This window comes from Bos javanicus, chromosome 9, assembly GCF_032452875.1.
Source record: "Bos javanicus breed banteng chromosome 9, ARS-OSU_banteng_1.0, whole genome shotgun sequence".
Classification (NCBI taxonomy): Eukaryota; Metazoa; Chordata; class Mammalia; order Artiodactyla; family Bovidae; genus Bos; species Bos javanicus.
In genome coordinates this window covers 71006140-71018952 of record NC_083876.1, presented here as the reverse complement: position 1 = coordinate 71018952, position 12813 = coordinate 71006140, and the positions used below count along the sequence as shown (strand labels likewise).

The 12813-nt window shown below is 41.1% G+C and overlaps 1 protein-coding gene across 7 annotated transcripts in view; it reads left to right on the top strand.

The window, feature by feature from the left end:
- The first annotated feature begins 96 nt into the window (after positions 1-96).
- Positions 97-12813, top strand: part of SLC18B1 (solute carrier family 18 member B1) — a 47109-nt gene continuing 34392 nt past the window's right edge. The window contains exons 1-2 of one of the 7 annotated variants that reach the window (XM_061428011.1): positions 6317-10974; positions 11157-12676. In XM_061428011.1, coding sequence (XP_061283995.1) covers positions 12578-12676 — 99 coding nt within the window. In that variant the 5' untranslated portion in view covers positions 6317-10974; positions 11157-12577. Of the gene's footprint in view, positions 310-6316; positions 12677-12813 lie in introns of those variants that run through there. The other 6 variants (XM_061428012.1, XM_061428018.1, XM_061428017.1 and 3 more) reach the window with 6 other exon arrangements.

Genomic DNA, 12813 nt, shown 5'->3' with positions numbered 1-12813 from the left:
AGGACCCCTGGGCGCGTGCGCACTCCCTTCTATGGAAGAGCTGGCTCTGGCAATGCCGGGCCTGGAGAATTTCTGTTTCCGGATTGAGGCGGTCCTGAGACAGGACTCTTACTAACTTTCTGACTCTGCTCGGCCGGTCATTGGCTCACGAAGCAGGCACTAGCGCGGGCAGCTTCTTAACGTCATTTCCCGCTGGAGGCGCGGCCTGCGGAGGCCCAGAGAGCTTCTTCTACGGAGCGCGAGAAGGGCCCGGCTCTGCTGTCCGCGCGATCTTTTAAAGCTCTGGGAGCCCAGGCACCCCAGGCTGAGGTGGAAAACTAATTTTAACCCTTGCTGCTGCTAAGTCGCTTCAGTCGTGTCCGACTCTGTGCGACCCCATAGACGGCGGCCCACCAGGCTCCCCCGTCCCTGGGATTCTCCAGGCAAGAACACTGGAGTGGGTTGCCATTTCCTTCTCCAATGCATGAAAGGGAAAAGTCAAAGTGAAGTTGCTCAGTCGTGTCCGACTCTTCGTGACCCCATGGTCTGCAGCCTACCAGGCTCCTCCGTCCATGGGATTTTCCAGGCAAGAGTACTGGAGTGGGGTGCCAAATTTTAACCCTTACTACGCCGTACTTGTAATTTCCTGTCGACCCCGCTAACTGGGCCTCCCTGAGCGGCACACTCTCGCTTCGTTTCTAAGTCACTCTGAATGTTCGTGATTTGTCAGTCTGTGGGTGATTGCGCGCGTGCTTGTGTGTCTGTGTTTTCCTGAAACGACAGCCAACACGTTTTCGCTACTTCTGAAGCGCATCTCAAATTCCACTTTGCTGACCACTGTTAAGTGAAACCCCTGGCCAGCCTAATGATTGGTTACGGTTCCCTAATGTAGTTGGTTCTAAAAGAAGTTTTGGTTTGGGGGTTTTTGTTTTTAGGGTTTTGTTTTGTTTTTAACGCTAAATTGCCCCGTGGATTCGTAATCCCGCCCAAATCGGGATTCAGCAGGTGCATTTGAAACACAGTGTACCAAACATAGGGACAGGGTCTGGGAATACAGAGAAGAAAACGTAGTCTTTGAGAAATCCGGCGTTAATTTCGCCTTCCAGGACTGGCGGAGTTAGTGGAATCTTCTCTGAGAAGTCAGTTTTAACTTTGACTTTCTCAGAAAGCAATATTCTGAATTTTGCATTGACTGACCATTCCCCCACCAGCATTTCGAACGCTAATGAAATACATGGTAATGAAATACAGCCTGATGTCATTTCTTGTGTTCTAACTTCCTCTTCTGACAAGTAGCCAAGACAGCAATTATTAAGCGTTTGATAGGTGCTGCTGCTGCTGCTGCTGCTAAGTCGCTTCAGTCGTATCCGACTCTGTGCGACCCCATTGACGGCAGCCCACCAGGCTCCCCCGTCCCTGGGATTCTAGCACCCATGAATCCAGCGAACAACGAAGAACAAACAGATAATGTTAAATTTTTGAGTACTGTGGAAAACAAAAACAAAAAACAGTGAGTAACGTGTTCAGAGTGTGAGGTAGAATTAGCCAGAGTAATGATGTAATGGAATTTTAATCCATGTTGTTCAATATTAACTTTCAAGCTTTTGTTGTATACATGTTGAACCTACTTATTTCCATCCATAGCTCATCCTAAAAAGTTGTTCACTTATTCACTTAACTATTGAGCTTTTGGGAGGTGGGGAACAGTTTATAAAGATGAGTATATTTATTCCTGCTGCTCTCATGTTTCTGGTGAGATTAAGATTTGAGCCAAAGTTGATAACACCTGAAGGCCTCAGGGGAGTTAATAGCTAGAGTCACTCTCATACTGGCAGATTATAACGCTTAAATAATGTATACAAATATGTGTCTGAAATACCTATGAAAAATAAATTCTAAAGTTTGTGTGTTTTAGAAACGTTAATGATAATAGGTAATTTTGTTTAGATGTCAGTTTATGTACTAATTATTATATTTTCTCCCTTAAGTATCATTGAAACTTCATGTGGTAGTGGTGGTGTTAGCCCTTTTAATGGGGAAAGAAACTTAGGCTTAAGGAGTTGCCCAAGCTACACAGCTAGTAAATGTGGAAACTGGTATTTGAGCCCCATTGACTTCAAAGCTGATGCTTCTAAGCCTTCAGCCATTTGGATGATTGCCCAAATGTGGGAGGGAGATCAAGATTTCAAAGATAACTCTTGACATCTCACATTTGGCAATGATACCACTGGTTCTACCTTCATCATGTAAAAAATCACATAAAGAGAGAAGGGGAATATTGCAGTGTCAAGCAGAAAAAGACACAACAGTAGAAATCTGAGTTTCTGAATCGTTTAAGTGTAGATGTACTAGTTTGCTAAGGCTGCCATAACAAAGTATGGTAAACTGGTAGCTTAAACAGCAAAGTTATTTTCTCATAATTTTGAAGACAGGAAGTTTGAAATCAAGGTATTTGCAGGACTGGTTACCGCTAAGGTGGGGAATCTGTTCCATGCCTTTCTCTTAACTTCTGAGGTTTGCCAGCAATTTTGATGTTCCTTCGTTTGTGACAGCATAACTCCAGTCTTCACAGGATGTTCTCCCTGTGTGCATATCTGTCTCTGTGTCCAAATTAATTATATATAGAATAATTCTATTTCCAAATAAGGTCTTGATATGGGGTGCTGGGATTGGGACTTTGACCTATATATTTTGTGGGGACACAATTCAACCCACGACAGATGTCAAAAAAGAAGGGGATGAAGAACAGTTTAAATACTAGGAAAGATGTTTGTGTTGAACTGAAAAAAGCTTTACTTAAAAGACCAAAAGTGGGAACAGAAGCTAAACCAGTGCACAGGAAAGATTTTATATCAGGGAGTGGTGGGGCGTAGCTGAGCTGAGTTCAAATTCTGGCTAACTCTGTGGCCTTTGGCAAATGGCTTATTTTTCTGAGCCAGTAAAGTGATAATGCTAGAATATTATGAGGAGTAAAAAGAGATAATTGTTAAAAGTGTTCACCACTGCCTGTGAAGTAGTAGCTGTTGTTCAGTCTCAGTCACGTTCGACTCTTAGTGACCCCATGGACTGCAGCACGCCAGGCTTCCCTGTCCATGACCAACCCCCAAAGCTTGCTCAAAGTCATGTCCATCGAGTCGGTGATGCCCTCCAACCATCTCATCCTTTGTCGGCCCCTTCTCCTCCTGCCTTCAATCTTTCCCAGCATCAGCGTCTTTTCCAATGGGTCAGCTCTTCACATGAGGTGGCTGAAGTATTGGAGCTTCAGTTTCAGCATCAGTCCTTCAGTGAGTATTCAGGGTTGGTTTCCCTCAGGATTGACTGGCTTGATCATCTTGCTGTCCAAGGGACTGTCAAGAGTCTTCTCCAGTGACATAGTTACTTACCTTATAAATAACTTCACAGGAGAATACATGGAAAGGTTCTTAATATAACCTTTCTCCTGTCCTAAAGCATCTGGCATTCAGTACCGTGACTTACATATTGGAGTCACTAAACCAGTGTGTACTAAATGAATTCATGAAATGAAATAAGATTAAAGAAGCATCTGGATAGTCAGCACACCAAAAAGAAAGCCATGTTGACATCTTCTGTGACAAATTTATGCCTGTTGTGAGCTAGTTGGAGGCTTTGGGAATCCCAGAAAACCACTTTTAATTTGAAAACTTTTAAATGTTTCCACTTTGGGGAGTAGAAATAAATATGATGGATGGAAATGGAAGCTAAAAACATGAAAACAACTCAAAACTATTATCCTGCTGAAGCTCCAGAACATAGGTCTAGCCTTGGCTTATGTAGCATATGATTTTAAACATATTGAAGAAAAATAATTGTAGCTGAAAAATAGCTCTGGCAGAATCCAATTATATCAAAGGACAAATCAAAGGAGAAAGCAGTTGGTGAGAGGAAACACCATAAAAAAGAATAAAATAGATGAATGAGAGTGGAGTGGAATAGATTAATGAAGTTTCTAAGTAGCAGTTTGTAAAAATCATGTGTAAGTTTTCTGAAGTATTACTAAAAATGTTTCCTCAGCCCTTGTTTTTCTTGCTACCAGATGCTACCCAGAGCTGTCTGGGTGCTGTGGCAGCTCACCATAGGCCTGGTTCAGGATTGGTAGGAACGAAACAATTAGAGGCAATACTTAATATTCATGAATAAACTAATTGTAAACCAGCAACACGGGCAATTTATTCACTTGGCCAATAAGGAGAACCTGGGTGTGCAAAATTTCAGCTCCCAATACTGCTTCCTATAGACCAGCTCTGCTGTTATCTGTGTAACTTTTTTTTTTTTTTTGAAAAATGGGTCCTGATACACTAACATGTACTTGACAACTGCAGTTTTTATTGAAGAATCATTGGAATGAAGGCAGGTCTGCTGCTGTACTTAAAACTTAAAATATTAAAGGGGTGGGGTGGGGGGGTGGGGACTGCTTCCCTGGTGACTCAGACAGTAAAGAATCTGCCTGCAATTCGATTTCTGGGTTGGGAAGATCCCCTGGAGGAGAGCATGGCAACCCACTCCAGTATTCTTGCCTGGAGAATCCCCGTGGACAGAGGAGCCTGGTGGGCTACAATCCCTGGGGTTGCAAAGGCTCTAACACGACTGAGCAACTAAGCACATACATTAAAGGGGAAAAAAAAGTCCTTCTTACACAACCAGTTTTAACCCCAACAAAGAAGTTAAAAGGCAGACTGGTAGTTAAGAATTCTTCATATAGATTCCACTCTATAGTATTTTCTGACTCTGTAGTCCTGGTCAAAGTACTTCTAATCTCCGGGTCTCAAAAGTGCTTCGGCTGTAAAATGAAGCAGAGAATTGATGAGATGCTCTTTAGCACATGGTTTGGACATTCTATGGCATCATTTAAACACTAATTTTAACTTTTAGTAAATGTTGAGCATCTATGTGGTCTGCCATAGTCATTTTGAGATATTGTATGACTTCAGCCACATGACACTTAGCTGTAGTTGCTGTCAGCTTCCCTCCTCTCTGATTACAAATGGTTTCTTTATTTGTAAATGACAGCTGTTCCTTTTTTATATTAGGACAAGTAATAGAAAATTTGGATAATATTGTATCAATTATAGTTCACTGCATGCAACAGAGTAACCTATGGTCTACATAACCCTCCCACACCCCCACCCCCTCCCACTACAAAATGAATATACTTTGTAGCAATGAGTTGGCTCTGAGAATAAAAGGGTTTGCTGAGCAATCAGGTTTAGGGAATGATAGAAACAAGGTAACTCCAGAGATTTTGGTTACAGGAACTTTTACAAATTATTTTAAGTTCAGTTCAGTTCAGTTCAGTTCAGTCACTCAGTGGTGTCTGACTCTTTGCGACCCCATGAATCAGCACTCCAGGCCTCCCTGTCCATCACAAATTCCCGGAGTTCACTCAAACTCATGTCCATCGAGTCCATGATGCCATCCAGACATCTCATCCTCTGTCGTCCCCTTCTCCTCCTGCCCCCAATCCCTCCCAGCATCAGTCTTTTCCAATGAGTCAACTCTTCACATGAGGTGGCCAAAGTATTGGAGTTTAAGCTTTAGCATCATTCCTTGCAAAGAACTCCCAGGGCTGATCTCCTTCAGAATGGACTGGTTGGATCTCCTTGCAGTCCAAGGGACTCTCAAGAGTCTTCTCCAACACCACAGTTCAAAAGCATCAATTCTTTGGTGCTCAGCTTTCTTCACAGTCCAACTCTCACATCCATACATGACTACTGGAAAAACCATAGCCTTGACTAGACGGACCTTTGTTGGCAAAGTAATATCTCTGCTTTTGAATATGCTATCTAGGTTGGTCATAACTTTCCTTCCAAGGAGTAAGCGTCTTTTAATTTCATGGCTGCAGTCACCATCTGCAGTGATTTTGGAGCCCAGAAAAATAAAGTCTGCCACTGTTTCCACTGTTTCCCCATCTATTTCCCATGAAGTGATGGGACCAGATGCCATGATCTTTGTTTTCTGAATGTTGAGCTTTAAGCCAACTTTTTCACTCTCCTCTTTCACTTTCATCAAGAGGCTTTTTAGTTCCTCTTCACTTTCTGCCATATGGGTGGTGTCATTTGCATATCTGAGGTGATTGATATTTCTCCCAGCAATCTTGATTCCAGCTTGTGCTTCTTCCAGCCCAGCGTTTCTCATGACGTACTCTGTATATAAGTTAAATAAGCAGGGTGACAGTATACAGCCTTGGCGTACTTCTTTTCCTATTTGGAACCAGTCTGTTGTTCCATGTCCAGTTCTAACTGTTGCTTCCTGACCTGCATATAGGTTTCTCAAGAGGCAGATCAGGTGGTCTGGTATTCACATCTCTTTCAGAATTTTCCACAGTTTATTGTGATCCACACAGTCAAAGGCTTTGGCATAGTCAATAAAGCAGAAACAGATGTTTTTCTGGAACTCTCTTGCTTTTTCGATGATCCAGTGGCTGTTGGCAATTTGATTTCTGGTTCCTCTGCCTTTTCTAAAACCAGCTTGAACATCTAGAAGTTCACGGTTCACGTATTGCTGATGCTTGGCTTGGAGAATTTTCAGTATTACTTTACTAGCGTGTGAGATGATTGCAATTGTGTGGTAGTTTGAGCATTCTTTGGCATTGTCTTTCTTTGGGATTGGAATGAAAACTGACCTTTTCCAGTCCTGTGGCCACTGCTGAGTTTTAGTGCTTCTCAAACTGTCTGGCTTACTATATGACTAAATGAAGATCTTTCACCCTATCCATCACAGTTAAATAATTTAATAAAATACAATAAATATTCATTACTAGTGGTTTTGCAAGACTAACCCTCTTGCAGATAACAAATGTGAGTCTAAAAAGTTTGGAAACAACTACCTGCAGATCCTGGAGGATGGCCCAAAGCAGAAGAAGTGGACAGTGGGGTTGGAGACTGACAGCTGGGAAAAGGAATGGCACTGGCTGCATTCCCATGTTTATGGATTTCAGTATGAGGGGAGCCTGCAGTCAGCACCACGTGGAACAGCTAATAGTCAGAGGGTCTCAATTTTACTGCCTTGAAAACCAGAGGACAGACTTTAGAGCAAACACAGCTGCCGAAAATGGAGGGGAGGGGTAGTCCCAGAAAGGAGAGAGCCAGAAAGCGAAGACCAGTATTCTGTGTAGTGATTCTGTGTAGAGACTCAGCTAAATCTCTGATTGGCCCCTGTACACACGCGTATTGTTCATTGTTGTTGTTCAGTCACAACGTCCTGTCCAAATCTCTGACACTCTGGACTGCAGCACACCAAGCTCCCCTGGCCTTCACTATCTCCCAGAATTTGCTCAGATTCATGCCCCTTGAGTTTGTGATGCTATCTAATCATAAAGTTTGAGTCAAGGTAGCTTAACTCTGCTGAAATTAGAAAAGAAAAAGCAATCAAAACTCTTTGAAAGAACACAAGAGAATCCAGAGTTTCTACAAAGTATTATTCATGATACATTATTTTTCTCTTATTAATTAAAAATACATACACCTATTAATTAAAAATACATACAACTATTTAAAGCAAAAAATTGTAATACTTACAAAAACTAGAACATAAATAATTGGAAGCTGACACTGGATAACTGGACCTATATGGTGGTAAGGTTCTCATGCTTTGCATAAAGTGCTACAATATTAACTCAAAATAGACCAGAAATGTTAGGAATGTGTTTTGAAAACACTAAGCAACCACTAAAAAATAACACAAAATGACATAGCTAGAAACACAATAGATAAATTCCAATGTAATTCCAAAATTTGTTTTCAATTAGACAAAAAGACCATAATAAAAAAGAAACTAATTTAAAAAAAAAACAGATGGGAAGATATAAAACAAATACTAAAATAGTAGACTTAGGGGACTTCCCTGGTGGCTCAGTGGTAAAGAATTCGCCTGCCAATGCAGGAGAGATATGGGTTTGATCCCTGGTCCGGGAGGATCCCACATGCCGCAGAGCAGCTAAACCTGTGTGCCACAACTACTGAGCCTGTACTCAAGCCGCAACTGCTGAACCCACGCACCACGACCACCGAAGCCCCCACGCCTAGAGCCTGTGCTCCGCAACGAAGAGTAGCCCCACTTGCCACAACTAGAGGAAAGCAGAAGCATCAATGAAGACCCAGCACAGCCAAAAACAAATAAGTAAATAAAATTTTTTAAAATAGTAGACTTAAATCCCATCCCACCATGTCAATACTCACCTTAAATGTAAATAAGCTATTTGCTCAAATTAAAAAAATAGAGATCATTAGAATGGATTTTTTAAAAATCATATATTCTGTCTATTAGAGATGCATTTTTAATATCCAAGATATGGATAGGTTAAGAGTAAGAGGATGGAAAAAGATCTATACCACGAAACCAATAAACACTGGGTGTGGTTTTAGGCATGTAGTCCCTGAGTGGTGTGTACAACCCTCCTGATGTGTTACCAAATAACTTAGGGTAAATTCATTTTCTGCTCAAATGAACAGAAGTCAGTTATTTTAATAGAAACAGGCAACCTGGATTGATACAGATACTAGGAAGAAAAATAAAGAAGGATGAAGAGACAAAGAGTTAAGGGGCTGTATTTTGGATAGAGGGGTAAGACTGAACTCGAGGTAACATTTAAACAAAGACCATATTATTATTCCATTTTAGTTTGTAAAGAAAAAAAAATGTTTCATATGTGTATATATGTCTAGATGAACATATAAAAACATGAATAGATAGTTGTGGTAGGCTGATAATGGATCCTAAAGATATGTCCAAATTCTAAATCCCTGCAAGTTATAAATGTTACCTTTTGTAAAAAAAAGGGGGGGCCAGGTGTGATTAAGTTAAATATCTTGAGATTAAGAGATTATTTTGGATTTTGTCTCAGTGAAATTGATCTTGAACTATTGGCTTGCAGGGCTGTGTTATTTTAAACTGCCAAATTCATGTTATTTGTTACAGTGGGTGCAGAAAAATAAGAACATGATAATATTTTCCATGATAACACTAAGGATCTGGAAGGAGGATTGGAAGGAGAGGTTAGATGTGAGAGGAAGACAGGAGTATGAATATATGTACCACAAAATCTTTATGTAAATTAAAAGATAGTTGCAAAACAAAAATGTACATTTTATGAAAATATATACAAACAAATTTTGTATTAAACATGCAAGAATTATTGTTGATGGGGAGAGAATGGGACTAGGGATACAGAGAAAGAGATGACAACAAATTCAGTTCAGTTCAGTAGCTCAGTCGTGTCCGACTCCTTGCGACCGCATGAATTGCAGCACGCCAGGCCTACAACAAATTAAAAATTCAGTTGAAGGATTGATTGGAAGATGAAGTTAAGGAAACTTCTTAGTAGAGTAATAAGTAAGAGGACCAGTCTAGCAATCCAATAGCTGCTTAAAGAACAGTCTGGAAAGAAAGAACAAAAAAAAAAAAGAGAGAGGGAGAAGGCAGTCATCAAATAAGTAATTCAAGAACATTATCTTCTATGGTTTGATGTTAGATTGGAGCAAGAATGTAGAGTAAAATAAGATTGGAGAAACTGGCAGCTGTTAGATCAAAAAGATTTTGGAGTCCACTTTAAGAAAACTTTGCTAGAGCTAATCCTGTTTAGTGTTTCTACAGGCTCTCCTTACCTACTTGCTTTCCCAGAAATGTTTACATAATCTTCGACACACACTGTAATACAAGTAAACAGTTCTTCCAATATGTTTCTCTTACAGAACGCATTGCATTATAATAAATTGTTAATCGGTGTCTGTTTTATCTGCTAGAAGGGAGTATATATGTTACCTAAGGGCAGAGACTGGATGGGGCTCACTTATTTTTGAATTCACAATGCCTGGCACAGGATAGTAGCTCAATAGTCCTAAGTTATTGTATTTTATCTTGGCCCCAAATTAAGAATTTTCCATTCCTTAAACTTTAACCCTTCCCAAACAGTAAATCAGTTGAAGATAAGTGAAGCCTCTATTTTTTTGTGCCAGAAAATTGTAAGGGTGAGAATAACATAGCAGGCTTCACTTTCCAGAGCCAAGCCCTTCACATACTTTATCACCAGTGCTCACAACCACTCTCCATGACAGGCGTTACAATCCCAGTCACACAGATGGAGAAACTGACCTGTGACGCAGTCACAATCAGCTAGTACAGTCATCCCTGGATATCCAAGGGTATCTGTTCTGGGACCCCCAACACCCCAACACAGATGCTGAAGTCCCCTATATAAAATGGCATAGCCTTTGCATATAACCTATAGCACATCCTTCTATGTGCTTTAAATCATTTCTGGATGATTTATAATACCCAATGCAATGTAAATGTTATAAATGAAATTTAAATAATTTACAAATAGTTGCTTCTGCTTGGCAAATTCAAGTTTCACTTTTTGGAAATTTCTAGAAAAAAATTTAAAAAATATTTTCAATTTCCTTCCTCCTTATTTCAATCCCAGGAATGCAGAAGGAGGGTATGTCCCGCTGAGGACAAGTGCCTGAACTGAACCTCGAGCCTCTCCTTCCAGAAGTGGTTCTCCCAGCAACTCCACCATGTGTCTTCAACATTCATTATAATTCTTGCAATTTTTTTTTTTAAACTCAGAGTACTTCATATCAGTTAATTCATTTCCAGGTTACTAATGTCTGGCTTCAGTAGTTACAAACACTACGCCATTCACCCATTCTAAAGAATAACTCACTCAATAAAATGTCCTGGCTACTCTTCCCTTCTGAGATGGGCTGCATTCTGCCTATGGAATATGCATCTCTCTAAATAAACTTGATTTTACTTAAAAAAAAAAAAAAAAGAGTCGTTATAAACCTAATTTTCTAATTCACATTTGCATTTTTAAATTTCACAGTCGTGTCCGACTCTTTGCGACCGTGGACTGTAGCCCACCAGGCTCTTCTGTCCGTGGGATTTCTTAGGCAAGAATACTGGAGTTGGTTGCTATTTCCTTCTCCAGGGGGCCTTCCCCACCCAGGGATGGATCACACGTCTCCTGCATTGCAGGTGCATTCTTAATCACTGAACCACCAGGGAAGCCAGTTTTTAATTTTATGTACTACCTATCTTTTCTGTGTCTACATAAGCTTCCTTTCTTACTCTTGGTATTCCTAAATTTTACTCATTTTAAGATATGGGGTTCAGTTATATGAAATACAGATTCATTTTTATTTTTCTTTCCCATACAGAAAGAAAATGGACAAGACGTGAGTATTTGTGGACAGAACAGGTCCTGGCTGTTGGTGGATAACAGGCTGAGCCTTAAAAAAAAAAAAAAAGTCATTGCTCCGCCCCCTCTCCGCCCCGCCTCCGGGAGCTACTCGCTGTTGTCCAGGTCTGCGTGGAATTCTGAGGCGCGCTGTCCTTAGGCAATCAGGGATGTCTAGGCCTCGCTGAGCGGTGGCCGTCTGCGCTTCTGCTTGTTCGAGGTCGAGTCCCAGGGACTTGGACCCGGGAGCCGAGGCGCCGGAGACCGCGCACCGCATATGGACTCACCGGGAGACCCCGAAGGCCCACGCCCCCCAGGAGGTGACGGAGAGCCGGAGGCCAGTTGCACCTCTGTGGCTTGGGTTCTGTGTCTTTAACAGCGATTGAATTGCTTTTAGCTTGGTTTGTTTTAGAGAGATTGGAAAAGGCAGGGTCCTGGCAGTGGGTATTTTTTCTCCCTGGAAAGGGTTAAAGTTTGGATACTGGCGTGACAGGATGTGGTCTCTGACGACTTTCTGTGGCTCTACTTTTAAGTAGTTTGTGTTTCAGAATGCATTCAAATAAGAATGCCCTTTAGGAAAGCGCAAATGGTGACATTTCCAGCCCCACTGTTATCCCCCTAACCCTTTTAACTCTTTCAGTTCCTTTCCTCGTCCACTACCAAAATTTTTAAAACTTCTTAAGACTTGCTTCTGTCTCACAGATTTAATGGCAACCTCTGAAAATACAGAAAATACAAAATATATTTTCTTAAACTTCTTTTCTTTCAAAACCATGTATAATTTAAAAATTGCAAATAGATTTACTGGGTGTTTGGAACTAAGTAATTGACCTGATGTCTTTAAATTAAATGGTAATTTAGCCCTGGGAATAAATATTAAGTTAATTGATGCAGAAGACCAGTAATTACTGTAAAACACTACTGATTTATAGATTTATGACACTTGTTTTTCCAGGAGCTGCCACTGTAAGTATTACTTCTCCAATTGAATGATTTAGTTTGTTTTTTCCTACTTACACTTCAATAATTTTTCTGCTGTTCAGTCAGTAAGTCATGTCTGACTGTTTCAGATTCCATGGACTATAGCCGGCCAGGCTCCTCTGTCCATGGGATTCTCCAGGCAGGAATACTGGAGTGGTTGCCATTTCCTTCTCCAGGTGATCTTCCTGAGCCAGGGATCGAACCACATCTCCTGCTTGGCAGGCAGCTTCTTTGCCACTGAGCCACCTTAATAAACCACTAACAGGAAGTGATTAAAACATGATTGAGTCCATGTAGCATATGAAGCTAGTAACCTGTGAATGTGGACTTCCCTGGCGGCTCTGACAGTAAAGGATCCACCTGCAATGAAGTAGACCCGGGTTTGATCCCTGGGTCGGGAAGATCCCCTTGGAGAAGAGAATGGCTGTCCATTCTAGGATTCTTGCCTGGAGAATTCCATGGACAGAGGAACCTGGCGGGCTACAATCCAAGGGGTCCCAAAGAATTGGACACAACTGGGTGAGTAACACTTTCACTTTTCAACCTGAGAAAGTACATTACTTCAGAGGACAGTACCATTTGGAGAGCACCCTGTGACCTCATCATTCTTGAAAGAATCTATTAAAGGTGAAACAAATAAGCCTTAAGGTGAAGGC